The sequence below is a fragment of the Manis pentadactyla genome, chromosome 4, assembly GCF_030020395.1.
Source record: "Manis pentadactyla isolate mManPen7 chromosome 4, mManPen7.hap1, whole genome shotgun sequence".
Lineage (NCBI taxonomy): Eukaryota > Metazoa > Chordata > Mammalia > Pholidota > Manidae > Manis > Manis pentadactyla.
In genome coordinates, this window is record NC_080022.1 from 55,873,225 (window position 1) to 55,896,636 (window position 23,412).

Below are 23,412 nucleotides of genomic sequence, written 5' to 3' on the forward strand. Positions count from 1 at the left end.
CAATTGCAAAACTAGCTTTGTGTTCCTGCTATACTTCTTTCTAGCTTTGTGACCTTGGGCAACTTGCTTAACCAATCTGAGCTTCAATTCCATAAATGAGGAGGACTATATCATTGTTCTCTAATTATTGTAAAATGAGGTCAATTATACCTGCTGTGGTACATATCGAATTTAAATAATTTATTTGAAAGCATATTACTTTAGGGTATAACACCAATGTGCCTAAACCTTAAAAATGCATCATTTTGATAAAACATGGGGAGATACTGATGCAATTTCTGCCTCCTAATCCCACTGCCACAAAATGTGAATTATTGTGTTTGTTACTGTAGTTGAGAAAAAAAATTATCAAGTTAATCTTAAAAATACTTGCTAAATTGCATTTCTGTTCATAATATTTGGAAGACATTTATTATAGTAATATGGGCTAACTTGTATAATTATGTACTTAATTCTTGTTTCTACTATTACGAAGGGTAAATCAATAAATTCAGTTGTTTTAACCCAGAGATTCCTTCTCTACAGCCTCAGGGCCCATTTTCAGTGAAAGACAAAGGGCTTTGGTTCTTTGCATGTTCCCTGACTCCATGCTCTGGAGAATCAAATCTGAGTTCTCACTTCTTCGTCACCTCAAGACCTTAGCTACTAGGAAGAGCAAGACCACCTGTACCACCACCACCTGCCCCTAGAGTGGATGCCTTAGAAGCACGTGGCTTCCTTGTTCTAAAATAAAGCCATTGTCCTAATTAATTCTGGGCATGCATGATTTTCAAAAGAGAGAAGAGCTAGGAGAGGTGATACAAATAAATTGAGGAATAAAAATAGTAAGTTTTAGAGTCAAAGCATAAAGTTGGCAAATGTATGCCTTAAATTGGTAGTAACATGCTAAACTTTCAGGAATTGAAACCACAGACAGACATCTTATCTGATGTATGAGGACTCTTAGCTTGCCCACATCCTCAGGAAACAAACAACCCTTAATGCTGAAATACTTTACTATTTATCCTTTGGGGGTGGAGGAGAGGGTGTTGAGAGTATATACAATTTCCTGGGAGTGCAAATAAGCAACTTTCACAGCTATGGGGAAGGGTAGTTTTTAATTTAAGCCGGAGGACTCAAGGGGGAGGAAGAAGTACGGTGTCATTCCCCGTGTTGCCCTTCAGGTGACAGATTACTCCCTACAGCTGCCCCAGTGAGGGGATGGCTTCTGCACCCAAACACGAGCACCAGTGATGTTTAGGGACAGGGAATGGCCTCTGCTCCCCTTCTAGGACAACATAACAGAAGCACGCATCTACTCTACTGATGGCTGCTTAGAAAGAACGTCACTCTTTCCATTTGTTTACTTTGTGAGTTGTAACTTCTTGCACAGACCTCTGGTTATGAGTGTGAAATTGTAACTGCCAGGCAAGAGTTTACTCAGACCCCTGGATTTAAGAACCCCTGTGTTCTTAGGCTCTGAATTCTTAGCAAAGAAAACTTCCTATTTAAGTAGGTCAACAAAAGGTTTTTGAGTTTTTTTTGTGGTACTCTAGAAATCACATTGCTTTCACTGGATCACTTTGATCGCAGGATATTTGTCCTGGGAGCTTTACTATGCTAATTTTGCTAATTTAGCACCACTGCTGTGAACAAAATGATTATGTGTATCTTTTTCGAGTGGAGACAAATCATAAAAGACAGGCAGAAGATAAACAAGTCATTGCTTTCCCTGAAAAGATACCCAAATATATTTAAAATGTTCTGTTCTTTAACATGTAATTTGTGAACTACAAACTATTATTATCACAATTTTCATGTTTAGCCATAATCTTAAACACATTTTAGATTCTTATCTGCGATTAAATGCAAATATAATAAGGGAAGTTTGTTCTTTCAGAGTCACACCAGTCATGAGCTGAAACATTGTAACGGGTCTATTCATTTAAAAATACCACATTAAAATAAACCACACACAGAAGTCGTGTTTCCACTTAACCATTTACTTAAAAGCTTAAGTTACCTTTGCCTTAAATTTTGACCACTTTTCATCTCTACTTACTGTGATAAAAGTAGGCTTGTTACCAATAGAAGTCCCTGAATATTCATCTTTAACACTGCTATCAAGTATCATGACTGGCACTGTTAGGTGGGCCTGTGTCCTCTTTGCGGGGGGAATTGCAGTGATCTTTGCCAGAAGCATTGCAGCTCTCTTCATTTTAAATTCTTCTCATTATTATTTCATTTATCAAGCCAATCTATTCATGAAATAAACTTTACTGAGTAGTTGCTATACACCAAAAATGTGTTAATGCTAGAAATTCAAAGAGGGAATCACAGACGCTGCCTTCAAGAGGCTTTTAGTAGAAAATGACCCTTGGCTAGACTCTGAATTAACAAGAAACTCGGCCTGTGATTATTAGTGAGGACTTCATTAATAAGGGTGCAGAAATTTAAGACTCATTCTTGTATATTCCAGAGCATTCTCTGGTTTCTGGCTATATAACAGGTTTTTATCCATGAGCATTGGAAAATCTGGCAGTGAGATATAACAACAATCTGGTCTTACTTTTATAACCATAGTCACATTCTCATCTTTACATAGCTTCACATTAACAAATATTGTGTTTACTTGCATCTTGTATATATAATCGATTTGATCTTTTGCGAAATGAATTAACCACCAGACACTTATAACCCTGAGCATTCACTTCATTTGGAATGCTGTGGAATAACATTGCTCAAAAGATTGACAGTTATCTTGTATGGTGACCAAACACTGATACTCTGTCTGAAACCAGAGGGAAAAAAAATCTTGAGCACAAATCACTGTAATCACTAAGGGGCCACAAATCAATCAATATATAAAATGACTTAAATTTATGTTTTCTCACCTACTTCCTTTAAAGCTCCAATAAATTTTAAAGATCACTTTTACCCTACTTGGAGTCCAGTTCCTTCCCACTCTAACACAACATGTCTTACCAACATGTCTTCACTCACCAACATGTCTTAAAGTATGTTAGTGCGCATTCTACTGCTTGAAATTCGTTTTCTAATTATAAAATCAAAATGTACTCAATATGTAAAGTTTCTTAAAAGTTAGACCAAAAGATAAAGAGATAGTGGAATCTCTATAATCCCATAATCTCACCAATAAAAGAATCCCTCTTAATAATTTGGAATATATCTTTCAAATCTCTCTCTCTCTCCCTGCCCCTTCTCTGTCGCCCCCCCACTCTGTCTTTTTGTCTGTCTGTCTCTCAAATGGTAGCACTATACTATGCTATTCTGCAACTTTCTTTTTTTCACTGTATCATATGGCCAATACTTACTTACTTAAACATATCTTAGAGCCTCCCAAAGGCAAGATGCTTAAACTGTCTTCTACAGCTTAGTTTTTGGATGCATTTTAGGAGTGTATTATAGTTTGCTTAACTCTAGTCTGAGGTAGTAAGGCAGTTTCCAATTATTTTTTTCATTATTATGAACAATACTTTAAGAGGCACATCCTTTTAGCCAAATATTTTTTGTTATCTGCGAACATTTCATTATGGATGCATTCCTAGGTGGAAAATTGTTGGTTGCAAGATATTACTCCTGTTTTTAAACACCGTGATTAAGTGCTCTCCCTAAAGGGTGTACCAATTTGCATTCCGATTAGCAATGCATTGGAGGATTTCCCTGAGTCCATTCCAACACTGTGGATTACCATTTTTCAAAATTCTTGCCAATTTGATAGGACTATAGGATACTATTGTTTCATTTTGCAATGAGGATAAATTTTTTCATATATTTTTTCTTATTTTACAAGTAATATTCTTGGTAGATGATTTGCAGGTGAAGTGCAGGAATACATTTGTACTTAAGATAAGTCTTTGGGTATAACTTCACATGCATAATGTCTGTATTTTTGTTCTTTCTGGGCCCCCATTCTTCCATTTTTCTTCTCATTCTCTGAGTAGTCATATTTCCCAGGCACTATTGCACATGTAGGAACAAGCTAAGAGAGCCTCCCTTGAAATATGGATATATGATAAACACTTAATATTTCCGTACTTCTTTTTTTAATCTTGATCTTGGTAATTTATTATTGGGTGATGCAACTGAAAATTTCAGATGCCATTCTCAAATTGTTGGGATTTCATAGGCATCAGAGACCCCCAGAGGCTCAAATAATGTTATCAGAACTCTCTCATCTTTTTTCACCTCTAGGGTTTTACTTCCCCATGTGTTGGCTTCACTCTTAAATAGACTGTTTCATTATGACAGCAAGATGGCCCCCCAGCAACTCACAGCTCACATTTACTCATAGACAGCAATTTCAGGAGGGAAAAGTGGCTCTTTTACAATGGCTCCAAAAAAAGCCCCTTGGAGAATTCTTATTGACTCATCTTGAGTCATGTGTTCATTCCCAAGGGATATGCTCCAGTTAGTCAGCCTAGGTCAAGGGCACACTTCTGTATGGCGCCTAGTGATTGAAAGCCCTTGGGGATGGTGTAGGGATGAGGTTGGGGGTAAGGGAGATGTCAGTTCTCAAAAGGGAAAGATACTAGCAGACAAAACTGATATTCTCCATAATATGGCCACTCAGAGAAAGATCCAAGGGGTACAGGAAAGGGGAAAGAGAAAGAACCTTGAAATAGAATTCCATGAATACTGATATTTTTAAATCTTTTTTTATTGTGGTAAAATAGATATGAAATCAAACGTATCGCTCTATCCTTAAGCATGCAATTCTCTGGCATTAAGTGCATTCACATTGTGCAACCATCACTACCATATCCAGAACTTCTTTTCATTGTACAAAACTGAAACTCAATGCCTATTGAACAACTTTCCATTCTCGCTATCTTCCCAGCCCCCGGCACCATCATTCTACTTTTAGTCTCTATGAGTCTGACTGTTCCAGATGCTTCAAGAAAGTGGAATCATACCATATTTGTCCTTTTGTGTCTGGCTTATTTTACTTAACCCATCTTCAGGGTTCCTCCGTGTTGTAGCATGTGTCAGAATATTCCATTGCCTGTGTAAACACCAAACTTTTAAAAGTGAGTAGTGGAGTAGATGCCAGAGTAAAAGAAAAACCCTTTGGAGAAGGCCTTTCACAAAAGCCAAAAGGCGTAGAGGCTTGGAGGGGTCAAGCAGAAGTGTGATGCTGCGGAGCCCAGGCTCAGGGAGGGTCACAATGAGGTTCTGGGATCTGTTGATCAGAAAGTCATTAATGACTTTAGCAACAGTGATCTTGGTAAAATTGTGGGCCTGAACCTTGACTGCTTGGGGTTCAAGAACAAATGGGAGCTGAGGAGAACGCCAAGTAAAATGGACTCTTTTAAAAAGATTTAGCTGTTAAGAAAAGGAGAAATATACAGTAGTAGCTGATGGGAGAAAACTTGGGGAGGGACTTTTGGGTATTTTTTGATGGAAGTAATGTGATTGTGTTAGCAGCTGCACAGGAATGGAGACTATAGTAAAATATACTGAGGAAACTAGCAATGTCTGACACCAAAGGGGGTTGCAAGGAGAGATGGTAGGGATGAGATGAGGGAGGTGGTGAGTGCTGATTGGCCTGGTTTCCCAGATAAGATGGAAAGTTTATCAACTACTTGATAAAGACCTTTATGTTTCCATGGTGGCTCCTAAGTGGTACATTTTGTTGCAGATCCACCAGATGTCCCTGACAAGGTCACCTGTGTCATTCATGAATATTCAGGCACCATGACTTGTACCTGGAATACAGGGAAGACCACCTACCTAGACACAAAGTATGTGGTGCATGTGAAGAGGTAGGTTCCTTCCACAACAGTTTAACATGAGAATTCCACTACAGCGTGGCCAGTGCTCTGCCCCACCAAGAATCTAAGCAATTCATCTCAAACATTAAATGTACCCTGGTTATCCCCAACTCCCTAATTATGATCTGTGAAGCCAGATCACCAGAATCCTTTTTGGCCCATTAATATTTTCACTTTGTGGGGCAATGTGTTTTATAATCTTTCTGCCCTTTCTATTCATTGGTAGGTAATGGGGGACAAGCACCTAATAGTGATACAGAATGGTCCAGGTTTAAAAGGACCTTTGCTTAAGTCCCAGCTCTATCCTCCTTCTAGGGTTTAAGCAACTTATTGTATCTCTCCAAATTGCCATTTCTTTATCTTTTACAGTGGGTCTAAAAATAAAACATAATGAACAAGTTTATTCTGACTATTTAAGTGGAATTTGGCTTTAAAGTGTTTCTCACAGTGTCAGGTCCAGAGTTAGCACTAAATTCATGGAAGCCATTCATTGCTTTTTTTTTTGAAGCAGAGTAAAAGTTTTATTAAAAGTTACTTAAAGAGAGAAGAAGTGCAGCAGGCAACCTCAGCAAGGACAGGCACCTTGAAAGTTTGGAGAGAGAAATTTTAAGATTAAGTGGTTACACACTTAGAAAGTGCGGGCAACCTCAGAGAGAGGAGCGCCTCCATTCATTATTAATAATGGCCCCTAAATGTCAAATCTGATGTCTATGTAGGCTGACCATCTTTCCTGGCTTGCCTGAAACTAAGGGAGTTCCTGGAACACAGGACTTTCAGTTTTAAAACTGAAAGTAATAATTGAGTTAAAGTAATAATTTTCTATTTGGAGTTGAGGAAACACTTCTTTGTTATATTCTAACAATAACCAGAACTTCAGGAGCCAAGGAAACCATGGGGCCAAAATCTCTTGAGTTTTATGCTTAAACACAAACAGTTGATCATAAAGTTGTAGTTTTTCATACTAAACTAAATTGGGGAAAATGTATGTTTAGTTTCTATTATTTAGAGACTGCAAAATAGAAAAAGGTTGATATGAGAAAAATCCCTTTCCCTCCCTCGACGTAAGGAGTTCAAATCTTTCTTTGTTACATTTAAACTATATCCATGTATGTAGATTAGCTTTGGAGTCCTCTGCTAGTGTTAAAGATGGAAATAAAACCATTTAATTTGAAAAAAAAAGAATGGGCGAAGTGGGCTAAGTTGGTCATTCTATCCATGTTCCTTTTTTTGTTAACTTTTTTTTAAAAGAATGCCTTCAGTAGTATATTTGAAGTGTACTTTTTTTCTGTTAATAATTCTAAAAAATTTCACAACCTACTTATTTTTTAAAAAAGCATTTATTGGACCCTTACTGTTTGCCAAGCACTGGGCCCAAAGCTTTATTATGTGTCACCTCATTTAATCTCCTATGCAGCCTTGTGCAGTACCTATGGTTGTTCTTCCGATTTTTGTAGACAAGGTGACTGAGGCTTGGTGAGGTCAGGTAATGCATCTCCCAACACTGTGCAGCTACAGGGAAGGAGAGATGGGCTTTGATCAGGGGCTGGCCTGCCTGCCTTCTTTGGTCACTTACTTCTTTTCTGCTGAAGTGGTGTGAGCAACCAGATCACAGGGCATATTTGAGAGATACTATCCAGGTCTCATCAATATGAAAGAGAATTACCTTCCATCTTTCTCTCTCTGTCCACCTGTGAGATACTCAGAATGATTTTCATTAAGTGAAACAAAAAGTAACACCTCTTCATTCAAGAAACTCTGGATAAAAACTAGACAGATTTTACGAATACATTTCTAAGTCTGAAGTTACCAGCTACATGGCATGGGCAGGAAGCTCACACTTTCATTCTAAGCAGCAGTTGAACAGAGATGCAATTAGGTACCAGAAAGATGATGGAAATACTGAGATCAGGGGTAGGTTGTGTTGTCAGAGAACACACGAAGCTAAGTACTGTGCTCAAATATTACATCTTCCTTGGCTCACCCTTGGGAGATAAACTGTTATTACTGTCTCCATTTTACAGAGCTTATATTATCTCTCCAAATTCACTTGGCTAAGACTTAATAAAGGAAGCAGGATTCTAACACAGACCTGAGACTTAATCTCTGCCCCTTGCCTCTGGGTCAAGTAGTCCCCTTGAAATGAAAAGAGGTCACGAGGACAAGAAAACTAGAATTGCATTGCAAGGTCAACTTTAAGAATGTGAAAATACAGGCAGTAAGGGAGCAAACCCCACAGTTCAAGTTCACAGAGAAGCTAGATTGTGCCAAATTGACAGAGAAAGTTTAGTGCCTTGATGGTTTTTGCTATCTTCTGCAACTTTTCAATATTTCATGGAAAAGAACTCCATATCCACTAGCAGTCACTCTGCATTTCCTCTCAACTCTCCCAGCCCTAGGCATCCTTTGTGGATTTTACTGCTCTGGATACTTCATATAAAAGGCATCATACAATGTGTGGTCTTTTGTGACTGGCTTTTCTTCACCTAGCATAACATTTTCAAATTCTTTCATAAATCAGGACTTCATTCCTTTCTATGACCAAATAATGTCTCAATATATGGTTATATCACATTTAATTTATCCATTCATTAGTTGATAGACATTTGAGTTGTTTCTACTTTTTGGCTATTATGAATAATACTTCTATTAACATTCCTGTACAAGACTTTGTTTAGACATGTTCTCATTTCTTTCAGGCATATACTTATGAATAGAATTGCTGGATCACATGGTAACTCTATTTAACTTTTGGGGGAACTGCCACTTTGTTTTCCAAAGCAGCTGCACCATTTTCCATTCCTACCAGGAGTGTGTAGGGTTTCAATTTGTCTACATTCTTGCCAACACTTACTATTATTTTTTTGGTTATCAACAACCTAGTGGATGTAGGTTAGTTCTTTCAAATCCCACTAACCTGCCTTCTCAGGTTCCTGACAATAAAATTGTGTTGTATATTTGGAACAGACACATCACAATTTGATATTTGTTAGACAATTTGTATTTGTTAGACAAAAACTTACCAACCACTACCTAATTTCCTATTTAGTATGATAAAAATAGTCTCCAATTATAAGATTATTTATTATAGATTTCTTTTGAAATCCATTAATGCTTCAAAATATATATGCTTAAATTATTTACACATGGTTTTTGAGGCATGCTTTCAGAGATATCCATCAAAAAGAACAGTGGCTTTAAAATTTTATGTTTAATTTCCAGTTCTGAGACCTATCAGTTATGATGCAAACATCAGAAAACCCAAGTTGCAGTGACTTAAACAGATGGAGCTTTACTTACATTAGGCCGTCATGGTAGGTAGTACAGAGGCATGATAATTCCGGTGATACCCCAAAGACCCAGACTCTTTCCACCTTTGTCCTTTGCAATCTTCAGTGTGTTGACCTTAATCCTCAGAAGCTGCACCTCCTGGCTTCACATCCAAGTTCTAGGCAGGAAAGGTGTTGAAGGGAAAAGGACATTCCCCATAGACTTCCACTTGCATCTCACTGGCCAGCACTGAGTTACATGTCTACTCTACCTGGATGTAAGCTTGGGAGAAGGGTGTTGTAATGCAGTTGAGTACTATCATCTGACACAGTAGCTGCACAGTTGCTAGTTGTGTGAGCCTGGAAAAGTTATTTAGGTTTGTTTAGCCTTAGCCTCTTGTGAAAGGAGGATAAGCAATACCATACTGGATGTTACAAAACTTATAAGAAAGAAAATGATCAGAAATGGCTTGCAAATAGGAAATATTTGGAAACAATGACAAATCGGTTGTTAGAGCAGTATGTGACACTCAAAGTTGACTCCCTAGGTTTGTTTGATTTGTTTTTACATCAAAACCTGACTAATTTGGGAAAGGAGAAGATTAATGTAAAGTCATAAAAAATTACCATTTACAGGATATTATAAACAATAGTTTTATTTACATTATTTTCAAGTAACAATATTTTGGATAGATGACTATCTAGAAAGAGAAGTTAAAGTGCTGTAATAAGACTAGTTTTCCAGCTATTTTACATATGTCTATAGTAAAGTCAACTCATTCATTCAAACTAGAAATGTAAACTCAATTTGGGCAAGAATTTTTGTTCCCTTTGTTCACTGTTACATCACTTGAGCCTATAATGGGGCCTGGCACACAGTAAATGCTCAGAAAATATTTGTTGAGTCATTTGTCTGGTAACTAGAAATAGATATTTCCTGCATTTTCCCTTCACAGTACAGTTAAATAGTAATAATACAAGTTCCTATATATCTAAGACAAGAAAATTTCACCATCTTTTAGGAAATCCAAAGTAAACTATAGTTAAACTCAGACAAACCTAACTCAAAGTTTGAATTGATTGAGTCCAGATTAATGGAATCTTATTATATGTTAAATAAGACATAAAGGATGTGAAGGATTAGCATAAAAATGAACGCTTTCCTCCAGCAAATTCAAAGAATGAGTTTATATAAGCACAAATTGGAAAAGAAAGTGTCTGTTCATCTTACAATTAATTAAAAACATACCAACAAATTGAAAAAAAATTAGAGAAGAAAAAGTCAGTTATTCTGATTATCAAGAAGATCTTTCCCCCCAAGAAAAAGTTGACTTACAATGAATTTTGAGGCTGACATAGTATCAGGTTTAAAAAGGCTCTTCTAGATCCTGGGTCCTTAGGGTATTTTCCACTTTGGCAGGTAGGAAGAGATCAGCATTTGCAAGATTTCACTTCCAACTCATGTGGTTCTATTTGTCGGTAAAATCACATACACAGAGAGGCATTTTACCTCAGCCCACCCACTTGTTTCACCAGTGGCAGAAAGTGGTGCTCCTAGGGCAGCATCGGAACCTCATAATCCATCTGGCACTGGGTTGAAGTTGTAAAGCAGAGGCATTGTGCCTGTGTTGCATCAAGAGCTTTCTTTCTCCCCAGGACCTTTGTAGTGACCCCACCAGCAGAGCTGCATAGCTACTCACATACTCTCCTCTACCCCTTTGAATTTTGCTATCAATGAGTAGTGATAGAAAAAGAAAAAAAGAACCTATGCTAATAAACATCTACCACTACCATCTCATTACCCTCAACAGCTTCATGGAAATATGTTCTTTCTTTATCTGGGAAGCCCTGTAATGTCCAAAGTAGTGTCTTCTACTCAATAAATACTTGCAGGATGAAAATGACTATCTGATGGTTTTATTCTATTCCACTCAAGTCAGTTTAGCAAATATTTATGTCTTCTTGGCACTGTGTTAAACACTAGAGATTTTTGCAAAATAGATTGTGCATTTTAAAAAATCTCTGTGCATGATAGGTTCATAAAGTTTTTAGAGGAACACTAATGGTGAAATTTTCAGGCATCATAAAAGACTAATAGGGCAATTATTTTTAGATGAGATCAGTTTAGACCCCCTAAAGTCAATTGCCTACTCTGCCAATTCATAATGCCTGCTTTTTATTGCCACATCCCCATATGCATATTCCTAATAGCCAAAAAGAGTTCTTAGATGTGATTGCAAATATTTTTAAACCTGTGATGTTATATTTCAGTAATTCTTTCAGGAGTCAATAAGCAGTTCATATTTTTAAATCCATTCCCTTATTAATTCTGCAGCTGTACTCAGCTGATTGTGGCTGGGTAAAAACACAAACTTACTGACTGATAATTGCTTTATATTCATGACTACTAACCTCAACGGGACCCACATGGCCACCTAGTAGTTCTACATTTCCCTGGCTGAATCACTCCCCCCTAAGCTAGATAATTGTTTCACTGTTTTTTTTTTCCCTCATCACTGGTCTCCAACATCCTTTTCCCTCTTCATTCTCTATTGATGACCTGCTTTCTATCTCACTGAGAAAATAAGAGCAGTGAGAAATAACACACCTTCCCTCATCTACTGATACATTGACATCTATATTCAAATATGTGGTACATAGACTTTTGATCCATATATTGGGTATGTATACTCTTCCCTTCTGCTGCCGTGAATGAACTACCAACTTGCCACTTGTGTGCTAGATTTTACCCCTCCTGCCTACTGTAGAACATCCTCCAACAATTTCCCTCTCTTCTGCATCATCATCTTTGCTATTTTTAGTGGATCATTCCTATCAGCTCCCAAACATGATGTAGCATCTACTCTCTTGTATACAACCCTTGTTTGGTCCCTCTGCTCCACCACCTTACTTCTCTGCTCCTCTTCATGGAAAAACTCCTCAAAAGAGTTGTCTGTATTTTCTCTCTACTTCCTTTCTTCACATCCTCTTTAATCTAGTTCAGTCAAATTTTTGCCCGCACTGAAACAGATCTTATCAATGTCACTAACAACTTTCTCATTGTCAAATCCTACTGATTATTCTCAGTCCTTACGTTTCTGTATTAGGAAGAACTCTATCCTAGGATCTCTTATTATTTTTATCTACACTCCTTACCTACAAAATCCCATCCAAATCAATATAAAACTCCCTAATTTTTTTTATCTCCAGTCCGGACATGTCCCCTGAACTGCAGCTACCGTGTATCTAACATCTTATCCAACACTTCCTTTTAGACATCCAAAAGATACCTCAAATCTAACATTTTCAAAACCAAACACCCAGTTTCCTCTCTCCAGATTTGCATTCCCTTACTCAGTTAATGGCAACTCCATCCTTCACATTATTCAGATTAAAATCACTGGAGTCCTCCTGGATTCCTCTCTGTCATGCCCCTCACACAATCAGTCGGCAAAACCTATTGGATCCATCTTTAAAAGTCTGACCTCTTCTCACTACCTACATAGCAATCCTGGTCCAAGCCTCATCATCTCTTACCTGGGTTAGTACAGGAACTCCCTCACTGGTGCCCTGGCCTCCACCTTTGCCCTCCTACAATCCATTAACCACACACCCAGGGTAGTCTTTTCCACATATACCTCAGATTATGTCACTCTTCTGCTCAGTACCTCCCATTTCACTCAGAAATCAAAGCCAGACTTGTTCAATGGCCTGATGTGACCTTATGAAGCCTTCTAAATCTCTCCTTCCTCCACACTCTCTGATCTCTTCTCATTCTTCCACACTAAAAGCCACATTGACCTTCATGCTGTTCTTTCAATGGGACAAGCAATGTTCTGCCTCAGGGCTTTTCCTCCAGAGAGCCGCAAGACTTGATCCTTTACTGCTCTAATGTTACCTGCTCAGATAAGATTCTCCTTGTCTTCCTAAGAAAAGCCCCCTCATCCCTACTTAAAGCACTTCCTAACCCATTTTTTTTGCTTTAATTTTCTTCTAAACATTTATCTAGACATATGTATTTATTTGTTTCCACCAAAATGAGTGCTCCAAGAAGGTTGGGACTTTATCTGTTTTGTTCATTGTCATAACCCCAGCATCTAAAGTAGTGTTTGGAGCATAATGGGGATTGAAGAAATATTTGTTGAATGAATAATGAAATAAATGGAAGACACTATTCACCATTATCACCATACAGTGGCAGTGTTTGTTGAAAATCTATTGACTACAACTAGGGCCGGGTGCACAGGAAACTTCAGAGAAATATGAATCATGCTGACTCCTTTCAACAAATAACCTGTTGTGTATTAATTAGCACATCAAAAAAATAAATAGAAATAAATTTTAAAACTTTGTAATATAGTTTTATGTAAAAATAGTCCCAAAGTAGAGTCAGTCATTATTACTGGATTCTTCATCTAAAATAGTGCTTTGTGGTGTAGGTGCTAATATGAGGATGGACTTTAAAAGCAAAATAACATTACCTACTTACTATGATTAAAGTCAGTTTGAGAATACATTTCCATTTTGACTGTGGTCTCAATATGTGTGGTAAAGGAATTAGCCACAAACCGATTAAGAACATGCATGTGGTTTTCTCTAACTGGAAAATATTTAAAGATGTCCTACTTACTACTTATATATACTTGCCATTTTCTTTTTTTCACATTTGAATTCGTACTTAGTATGAATTTAGGATACTTTAAGACAAATTATCTGTTAATTGATTTATGATCCACCTTATTTCAGAAAGAATATAAGGCAACTATGTAAGCAACTGACTTGAATGACATGATTTGACTTCAGATACAAGCAATATAAAAGAAATTTCCCGTGTTGAAATAGAACACTTTTAAAAGCTTCATTTGTATTATTTAGACTATAAAACTCACATGTTATAAATATCTTTTAATTCATAATAATAATAATTTGTTTAATGAGCCCTTTATTATGTGTGAAGCCACCTGTTCTATGCTTTCTTATCTCATTTACTCACTTTTCATTTACTTCTGATAACATGTTATTTCTGTTTTACAGATGAGTAAACTGAAATACATAGAAGTTAAGTAACTGGCTCCCAAGTCCTACAATTTGTCAAGGGGCAAAGCTGGGATTTGAACCTAGGTCTGCCTCTAAAACCCCAGTGCTATGCTTTTGGTCACCATGATAGGTCCTCCTTGTCTTCTCATGGTGTTCATACTGATCTCCATGCTGAGAGTCAAAAACCTGAGCTGTGCTAGAGTAGCTACAGCTGCCTTCATGCTATGTATCACCTCGTACTCCCTGGCCCCGACTCCCCAAACACACACACACCTCCTAGCCTTAGAGAGATTCCTCGATTGCCTGCTGAGGTTATCCTGCTCTGGTAGTGGCAATATGTTTAAAATATAAATAATTTCTGTAGTATTTTGATTCATAAATGCATTTATTGCTTAGTTGTGTAAGACTGAATGGCACCTCTTTTTCTCCCTGGAATTTAGTGTTCTAGCAAGAATGGCTCTCTGGATTCCAACAGATCTAAGTGGCTGGCAAGTTATAATCCTGGCTAGAATACTGAGGGACTGGAGAAATTTGGGAGTTGCTTATTAGACACATAGTAAAGTAGCGCTCTAGGGATGAAATTCTAGTTATTTTTAAACTCTTTCTTCCCCACATATCCTATGCGGTCGGCCCCCTGGGACAGAGAGCAGAAATTAAATATTAGATGGTATTAGATAAAGAAATCGGGCTGTTGCTTGCCTCAACAGCACAAATACTATAACTGGCATGGTGCAGAGAAGATGGACATGACCCCCTGATTGAGGATGTTATGCAAGTTTGTGGAGCATTTCCATTAGTTAAATGTAAGAATGTAGAGTACTTGTCTTTTAACCATTGTTCAAATTACAAGGTTATTTCCCTTCTAAACTGACATATCTATCCCAAGTTAGGTTTCATAATTTAATACAATTAACTTAAGAACCTAAAAGTCACATACCAAACCGATACTATAGAAATAGAGCCTAGACTATGTCCCCAGCTATCACAACAAGGGGGAAAGGTAAAATAAGAACATACTAGTTTTCAAATATTTCACCTACTTTGACTGGCACTTAGGGGTGATAGAGAATTGTTAAAAATGTCAAACTGAGGATACCAAAAGGGCAGCATGCTGTTGACAATAATGGGAAAACTGGCAAGAAGTGCTGAACTGCGTGGAAGGGTAGTTTACTTATAAATATGCTATGGTTCCGTTGTTAGGAGGATATTTAGATGCAGCTCCCAGGGAGCGCAGATATGTGGGAGCTGTACTTGTGGAATAGTGACTGAAGCCAGGAAGGTGAGAGAGCTGAGAGAAATAGCTGAGGAAAAAGACAAGTACCAAGGGTTGACCTCAACATGATGGGGTAAGAGGAATCAGGAGGAGAACCAGGTGGAAGGTCGGAGGATGTCACTAAACAGGGGTGAAAAAGAGATGAGCTCTCACCCGGAAGACAGATTCTGGGTAGCCAGGGAGGTAAGAATTTTAAGTAACTTAAAAGGAATTAAAGAGGCTAAAATGAGGATTCAGAGGACTTCCCTTGCAAAGACTGCCATTTAAAAGAGTTGTTTCATGGGAAAAGTGGAGGCAGAAATCACAACAGAAGACTTAAAGAACAAGTAAAATTGATAACTTGGATGTAGTTACCAAGAATGTAGAAAATCTGACTGAGAAGCTTAAGAAGAGGAAATAAGAATTGGTAGATCATAAAATGAAATCTTTGGGAAGTTTAGTGAAAACACTTTTATATTATGAATGGATCTGATTATGATAATGGTGTTTAAGAGTCTGAGGGCACCCAGTATTTATTAATCTGTGCAAATTTCCCTCATGAATTCGAAACCAACTGAGAGAAACCAGAGTTAGCTGGTGAAGAATAAAACTATAAAAATATTTATATTTTAATTAATTTAAATATTTAAACAATTTTAAATTCTTAAATATTTTATAATATTTATTACTGATGAAGCTTGCTAATGGAGGGCGTGGCTTTGGTATATGACAACACTAAATTTTCTCATATTGAGCCTCCCAGCATAAACAGATTTACTGTCCTCATCCCCAATTACAGCCAGCATTGGACAGCAGCAGGTCCCATATAGGGGGCTCACTACCCTTAATACTACAGCATTTTGGAGGAACAGACCAGAACAGGTTGCCTCTGTGGTCTTCTGACTCCCAAGAGAAGAAGGGAGAAAGACGTGAATGAGGTATACATGCCAAGTTCTTCATAAGAATCAAGAGGGAAATAGAATTCAAGAGGGAAGAGTGAGCAAGGGGCCAGAGAGGGGTGGGGAGGTTTAAGGACAATCTCTCATGGAAACAAGAAAAGGTGGGAAGGCATATTCCCCAGTACTCACCACTACCCCTAACCCCTACCCCCTGAAAATATTGCGGAGTAGAAATTCTTAAAATATTTCAAAGAGAGGCTCAGACTTTCTGTCCTAAGCCAACATCGATGAATACAATTTAAAATTTTAGCCTTAACAAATAACATCTGAAATGTTACCATGTTTACCTGGCTGGTTAGAGATCCTCTCAAGATCCTCTGTCATTCAATTATTAAACCTTAGATAAACATAGTTTGAAGGGATAATTTAATATCTATAGCCCTCTCTATCTCTCATTCCAAACCGGTCCCTCCCCTCTATCTTCTCCATTCTCTTCCACAGCAAATGAATTCCTTTCCCTTCATCTAATTAGCCACTCGGTACAGTCAGTTTTACTTTCAAATACACAGAAGGTCTTTTTGTCCTGGTCTGCTCTACCCCAATTACTTTTTGCACTTTCATGCTGCAGGGTATCAAACTTGAACTTTCGCGAAGGTGGCATGCCCTTTCACTTGTTTTAGAACATGCTAGTTTTCTCTGCCTGGAACGTTTATTTTCCTCTACCTCATCCAGATCTCTCACTCCATCATGACCCCCATTCCATTCTTCACCTTACCTTACATCAGTAGAAATGTCTGACTCAAAGCACTTGCACTGAACCCCTATACAATGCTTTCTTCCCAGAGGGTGCTTATTTATTTCAAATTGTGTCCAGAGCTGACTTATCCAACAGGCACAGTCAGCATAACACTCAGGGCCTGTGATACTTTTAGGAGTCACGAAAATGCATTTTATTTAAAATCTGAAGAAAAATGAACTGTTAGATGAAAGAAAATGTTCTAATAACTAATATTAATATATTTTCTTTTATATAATCAGTTGGAAACATGATCTATATGAACAGATGTATCTATATAAACATAAACACTATATATATATATATATATATATATATATATATATTTTTTTTTTTTTTTTTTCCTTAGTGGAAGAAGGGGTCTATGAAGGTAAAAATGCTTAGGGCCCATAAAAGTCATACAGTGGCCTTGGATATTTGAATATCTTCTTAAAATTTTTCAAAATGAAACAAATTTTGATTCATTTTTAAGTAAAAGGTTGCATTCTGAAAGCAGGCTAAAAAGGTAGCATCAAAAAAATTGAGGAATAATTAATTCAAACCAAACATAATGGGTGATCATAATCTTTCTTTTTTTTTAAGTTTAGAGACGGAAGAAGAGCAACAATATCTCACTTCAAGTTATGCTAACATCTCCACTGATTCATTGCAAGGTGGCAAGAAATATTTGGTTTGGGTCCAAGCTGCAAATGTACTAGGCATGGAGAAGTCAAAACAACTGCAAATTCACTTGGATGATATAGGTAAGGAATAAGAAATTATATAATATCTTTATAAATAAACAAATAATTTGGGCCAACCTAGTCAAATGACATCCAGATCTGAAATGAGTTCCCCTGAAGTTCCTGCAGATCAAGACAAACAAGAATTAACCATAATCTGCCTGAAACGAACCAAAGATAAGTACTGCTACCATTTTGTTGTATATCCTTCCAGTCTTTCTTCTACATGGAGATATGTGTAAATATTTAGTGAGAACTTTTTATATTCAAGCATTGTTTTAAGGGCTAGAGAGAATAAGATAAGGACCTGCTGCTTTAAATATATTTTGCATGCAACTTACTAGGAAAATGGACAGAAACAAGGATTATAATAAAGTGTGATGAGTTTTGTGTTGTGAGAAGTACATCACAGTAAGGAATTCTATTGTATACACTGTTTTGGAAGTTATGTTGTTGTTTGTTTTTATTTTGAAAACTTTTACAAAAAACAGAAAATTGTGGAAAGTTATGTAGACATCTCAATGTTCATCAGCCAGATTTAACAAATGTTAGCACTTTTGCTTCAGATATTTTAGACTTTGCCTATTTAAAATTACAGTATAAAATAAATATTTTATTAGTTCAATCTACAATATTCTTTTTTAATGAATGTCTTTAATTAGACCCTTATTGTTGGAGATTCAGGCTGTTTTCACATTTTTATCATTATAAACTGTACTGCCATGGACAACCTTTCAGCTAAATTTTTGTATTGTAGTTGGTATTTCCTTAAGATAATTCTAAAAAGTAATTGCCCTTGTGACTTATACAACTACATCCCAGTGCTAAAGGCAGAGGTCAGCCCAAGAGCACTAAGTGTGAATCACCCTCTATTTGGAGATCCTAGTGCCAATTATTCCTGTTTTTAGTACTAAGGGTGATATCAGTAAGCTAACGTTTTATATAACACTTTCTTCATTGCTAACTGATTTTACATACATTATTTTATTTACACAACAACCCTATTTTGTAGAAGAGATTATAATTTATACCTGAGAGAACAAATGCTAGGTGGTATTAAGAAATTTGCAGTAGCAGAGCTAGGGAGATTCCAGTTACAATATCCTCAACTCCTATCCTCCCTCTTTCTTCAGAAGCACATTGCACTGTGTCTGACAACTTCCCTGCTGGTTAACGACCTCAGGGCTATGACGCCTCTTGGTGTACAACACAGGTATCCTTTGAGGACCACTGGGGTCTTCTATTGGAACTAATATCTCAGCTTCTTAACTTCTTTGTCAACTAATCTCAACTAATGGGATTTGTCTCAAAATCTGGCTTTAGGCTCTAAATATTATATTTGAAAATGAATACTGCTGACTATGGTGATGAACAACAATTCCATTGTATTTTATCTTATTGGAGTTTTACTTCTCTTGACTATTACTTACACATTTTTGTAAATTTACAGTTTGAGGTAGGATCCTATCATATGCCCTATTCTTAAAACAGATTCCCTCAATGGATTAATGATATTTACAGGCTATCATGTCCAGTACCATCTTGGCAGTATCATTTTAGAAATGAAATCCATAGTATTACTGTTATTATTATCATTGTGATCTTATGATCTTAATTAACATCATCACAGCCATTTATTGAACACCTACTGTATTCTAGACAATTAACATGCAAATCACATTTAATTCTAGAAACAGTCATAAATGATTTACTGTGCCCATTTTACAGGTGAAGAAAGAGATAATTTTTTCAAGGTCACACAGCTTATAAGGAGGAGAGACAGATTTCAGCACAGATTTGCTGACTTGCTGATGTTAACCACTGTTGCACTTGTCCTAAAGGAAAAATCTTGTCTGGCTGCCACCTCCAAATCTGGCTTCTCACACTGTGAACCAGGGTGCCACTTGTTTGGAGTTGCTATGCCTCCGTCTCTTCCTTCTCCTCTTCCTCCTCCAACTTCTCTTCCATTTTTATTAACCTAAAATGGATTCTTAGAAATTCAGATTGACCTATGGGAGGCCCCACCTAACAAAATCACCAGATTATTAATGGATCAGTTATGTTCATTTGTGGCAGTTTAAGAATGAGACATTTCAAGTTAGATGAATGAACTGTTCAATGAAATGGAGGATAGAGGACTCTTTTGGGGGCAATTTCCACATAACAACTACCAGATTGGGCTCTGATTAAGTTAGGGAGGCTGGGCTGAAAGGCAGAGTGGAGTTAATAACGGGTAACACTGTGCCAACACGACATGTGAGAGGAATGCTTAAACTTCTTTTGTAGATAAAAATTTCAATACAGAACGTGCAGTGCCACCTGGCTGCCATTTTGAACATTGATTCTTCTCTTTGAATAATTATAGGTAAATATATGCCATTGGAAAGATTACCAAACAACTATAATCTGGTTATTTCAATACAAATGGAAACTAAAAATATGGCATTGATGATGGATTTGAGTTTTTTTAAATTGTAGGATACAGTGGGAATGTTGAAACCTAAGCAACAAGAAAAATTCAACATCCGAATCATGTAATGACCTACAGATTCAAGTACATATTATATAACATTTATTTATTTGAAAAAGTATGAGGTCATTCAAACCTAAAGATTTAGATCTGTAATGCATTGACCTGCTCTGTGCTAAGACTTTTTTCCTAAACATGATTTACTGTTCTATCTGCATTTCTCATAGGACTAAACAGACTTTTGCTTCCTCTGTACAATATTTATTTCTGCAAAAGAGTCTCACAATGCTTGTGCTGCTAAACCAGTGGCAGACCAAACTCAAAGATGTGAGAGAGGAGGGGTGGGTATATATAGCATTAAGGATGCTTAACTGGTCCCAAGTGGTCTCAGATCCTGCAGATTTACTTCCCTGATTCTAGACATCCCTGAATACTGATTCTTAGTACAAGAAGCTTACACTAGCAAAAGGAAACCAACTATGGAATTCAGATGATAAAAGTTCAGTACAGTAAGTACTTTCATTAGACTAATTCTGCTAACTATCATTTCTATCCTATGTTAGGTTTAGCCCGATAATTTAATTATAGGACTGTGCTACTAGAGAACAAATCTTTAATTTTTATTTTGTATATTTATTTTTTTACTTTCTTAAATTGAAGTATAGTTGATATACAATATTATATTGGTTTCAGGTATACAACATACTGATTTGATAATTGTATACATTATGAAATGCTCAACATGATAAATGTAGCTACCATCTCTCACTGCACAAAGTTATTATATTCTTGACTATATCCCCTGTGCTGGTACTTTCCTCCCTGTGATTAATTTATTTCACAATCGGAAGTTTGTACCTCTTAGCCCTTTCAACTATTTCACCCATCCCCCCATTCCCTTCAGAATGGCAACCACCAGTCTGTTTTCTGTGTTTATGAGTCTATTTCTGTAGTTTGCTTTATTTTTTTGGATCCCACATGTAAGTGAAACCATGGTATTTTCTTTCTCTGATTTATTTCACTTAGCCTGTCTAGGTCCATTCATACTGTTGCAAATGGCACGGTTGCATTCTTTTTTATGTCTAAGTAATATTCCATTGTGTATATGTACCACATTCATCTTTTGATGGCCACTTTGGTTGCTTCCATATCTTGACTATTATAAATAATGCTGTGATAAACATGGGATGTATATTAGTAATTTTGTTTTCTTCAGGTAAGTTCTGGAAGTGGAATTACTGGATCATATGGTATTTCCATTTTTAGTTTTTTGGGAAATCTCCATACTGCTTTACATAGTGGCTGCACCAATTTGCAATCCCACCAGCAGTGTACAAGGGTTCCCTTTGTTCTACATCTTTGCCAATACTTGTTATTTCTTGTTTTTTTGGTATTAACCATTCTGACTGGTGTGAGGTGATATCTCATGGTTCTGATTTGTATTTCCGTGATGATTAATGATGATGAGCATCTTTTCATGTGTCCATTGGCCATCTATGACTTCTTTGAAAGAATGTCTATTCAGATCATCTCAATTTTTTAAGCAAATCATTTGTTTTTTTGGTGTTGAGTTGTATGAGACATATCTTGGATATTCACCCCTTATTGGGTTTCACATATCTTCTCCCATTCAGTAGGTTGTCTTTTCATTTTGTTGATGGTTCCCTTTGCTGTGCAGAGTTTTTTAGTTTGATGTAATTTTACTTGTTTATTTTTAAAATTTTATATTTGTCTATAAATCATACAGCTGTGTGCATAATTTTAGGCAATAATAGTTTTGATAATAAGCAATAAATAAATAATAATGACAAAGTGATAATAAATAATTTCACCCCCTAAGAAATAATAATTTTTCTTCTTTATAAACTTAGAATAAATGAAAAGGAAACTAATTCATACAGATATTAAACTTTAATAATGGTCCCTAAAAACACATATAGGCTCAAATTCTTTGTTAAATAATACATCTAACAAAGTAATAAATTTTCATTGATATATTATGCCTACAGGAGAAATGGGAAGTGCTGGTGGTTTTATTTTTTTGGACAGAAAAAATTTATAAGAATATATACAGTTTCAAAATAAAGAGATTCCAGTTACACCATTACTTCTAATAAAACAAAAAAACTAGTAAGATAATCATTCATAATTTCAGTTCCCTTTTGAAAGTTATCACAGAACATGGCAATAATTTGTAAAGTTTTAGAAATTTTGAGACTTGCTTTGTTAAAATCATACTTTCAAGCACGGATTTATTTTAATAGTTAGCAAAACAAATTAGTAATAGATTTAAATATTCATGTTCCCAATGACATAAGAGAATAAAAATATTATTGTGAAAGGTCTCAATTTAACATTTTATCAATTCAGATTCTCTGAACTAAATTAGGATGCAAAACATAATTTCTCCCTAAACAGAGGTAGGGAAAAAGAGATATTGACTTCTCTCTTTTTTATACTCTTTTGTAAATAAGGCTAGACTTTGGAATTTCATTATTTAGGATTATAAAGGTGCTGTAGATGGGGGAAAGATGGGACAATTAGAGTTCCATTAAAAGAAATGGAGAAGGGGCTGAGTAGAATTTTACTTAACTACAGCAGTTTTCTCCTGCATACTAGATTGGAAAAGAATGAAAAATTCATTAATTATTAATTAGATCATAACATTCTTTTTAGTGCTTTGAGTTTTCACATGTCTATATATTGATACAAATTTATTTATTTCCTACTGGGTAAGTTTTAAACGGATGGGTATTTGTTTTTTCTAGTGATACCTTCTGCATCCATCATTTCCAGGGCTGAGGATATAAATACTACAGTGCCCAAGACCATAATTCACTGGAACAGTCAAACAACAATTGAAAAGGTTTCCTGTGAAATGAGATACAAGGCTACAACAAATCAAACTTCTTGGAATGTAAGCTTTCACTATGTCTTAGCATATAAGTGAATTAAAGAAAACCAACCAACAATGACCACAGTGGACTTGCAAAGATCCATTTTACATGTTTTTATCTGATTGTTTGTGTGATATTCAAACCACTCTAGTTTTAATAATAATTACCATATGCTTCCAAACAGGGAGATGTTTCCTGTATAGGTCTTGCCTTTTATAAGTTGCTAAATAAACAAATGTCCAACTAAAAGGATCTATCTATTTAGCTTTTTATAATTTAGTATCTCCTAGGGTGAAATT

At 36.3% G+C, this 23,412-nt stretch overlaps 1 protein-coding gene across 1 annotated transcript in view; it reads left to right on the plus strand.

Annotated features, from left to right (window-relative positions):
• IL23R (interleukin 23 receptor) overlaps positions 1-23,412 on the plus strand; it is a 59,493-nt gene that overhangs the window by 4,715 nt on the left and 31,366 nt on the right. The window contains exons 4-6 of the mRNA XM_036933150.2: positions 5,642-5,765; positions 17,607-17,767; positions 22,985-23,133. Of these exons, the coding sequence (XP_036789045.2) occupies positions 5,642-5,765; positions 17,607-17,767; positions 22,985-23,133 (434 nt within the window). The remainder of the gene's footprint in view (positions 1-5,641; positions 5,766-17,606; positions 17,768-22,984; positions 23,134-23,412) is intronic.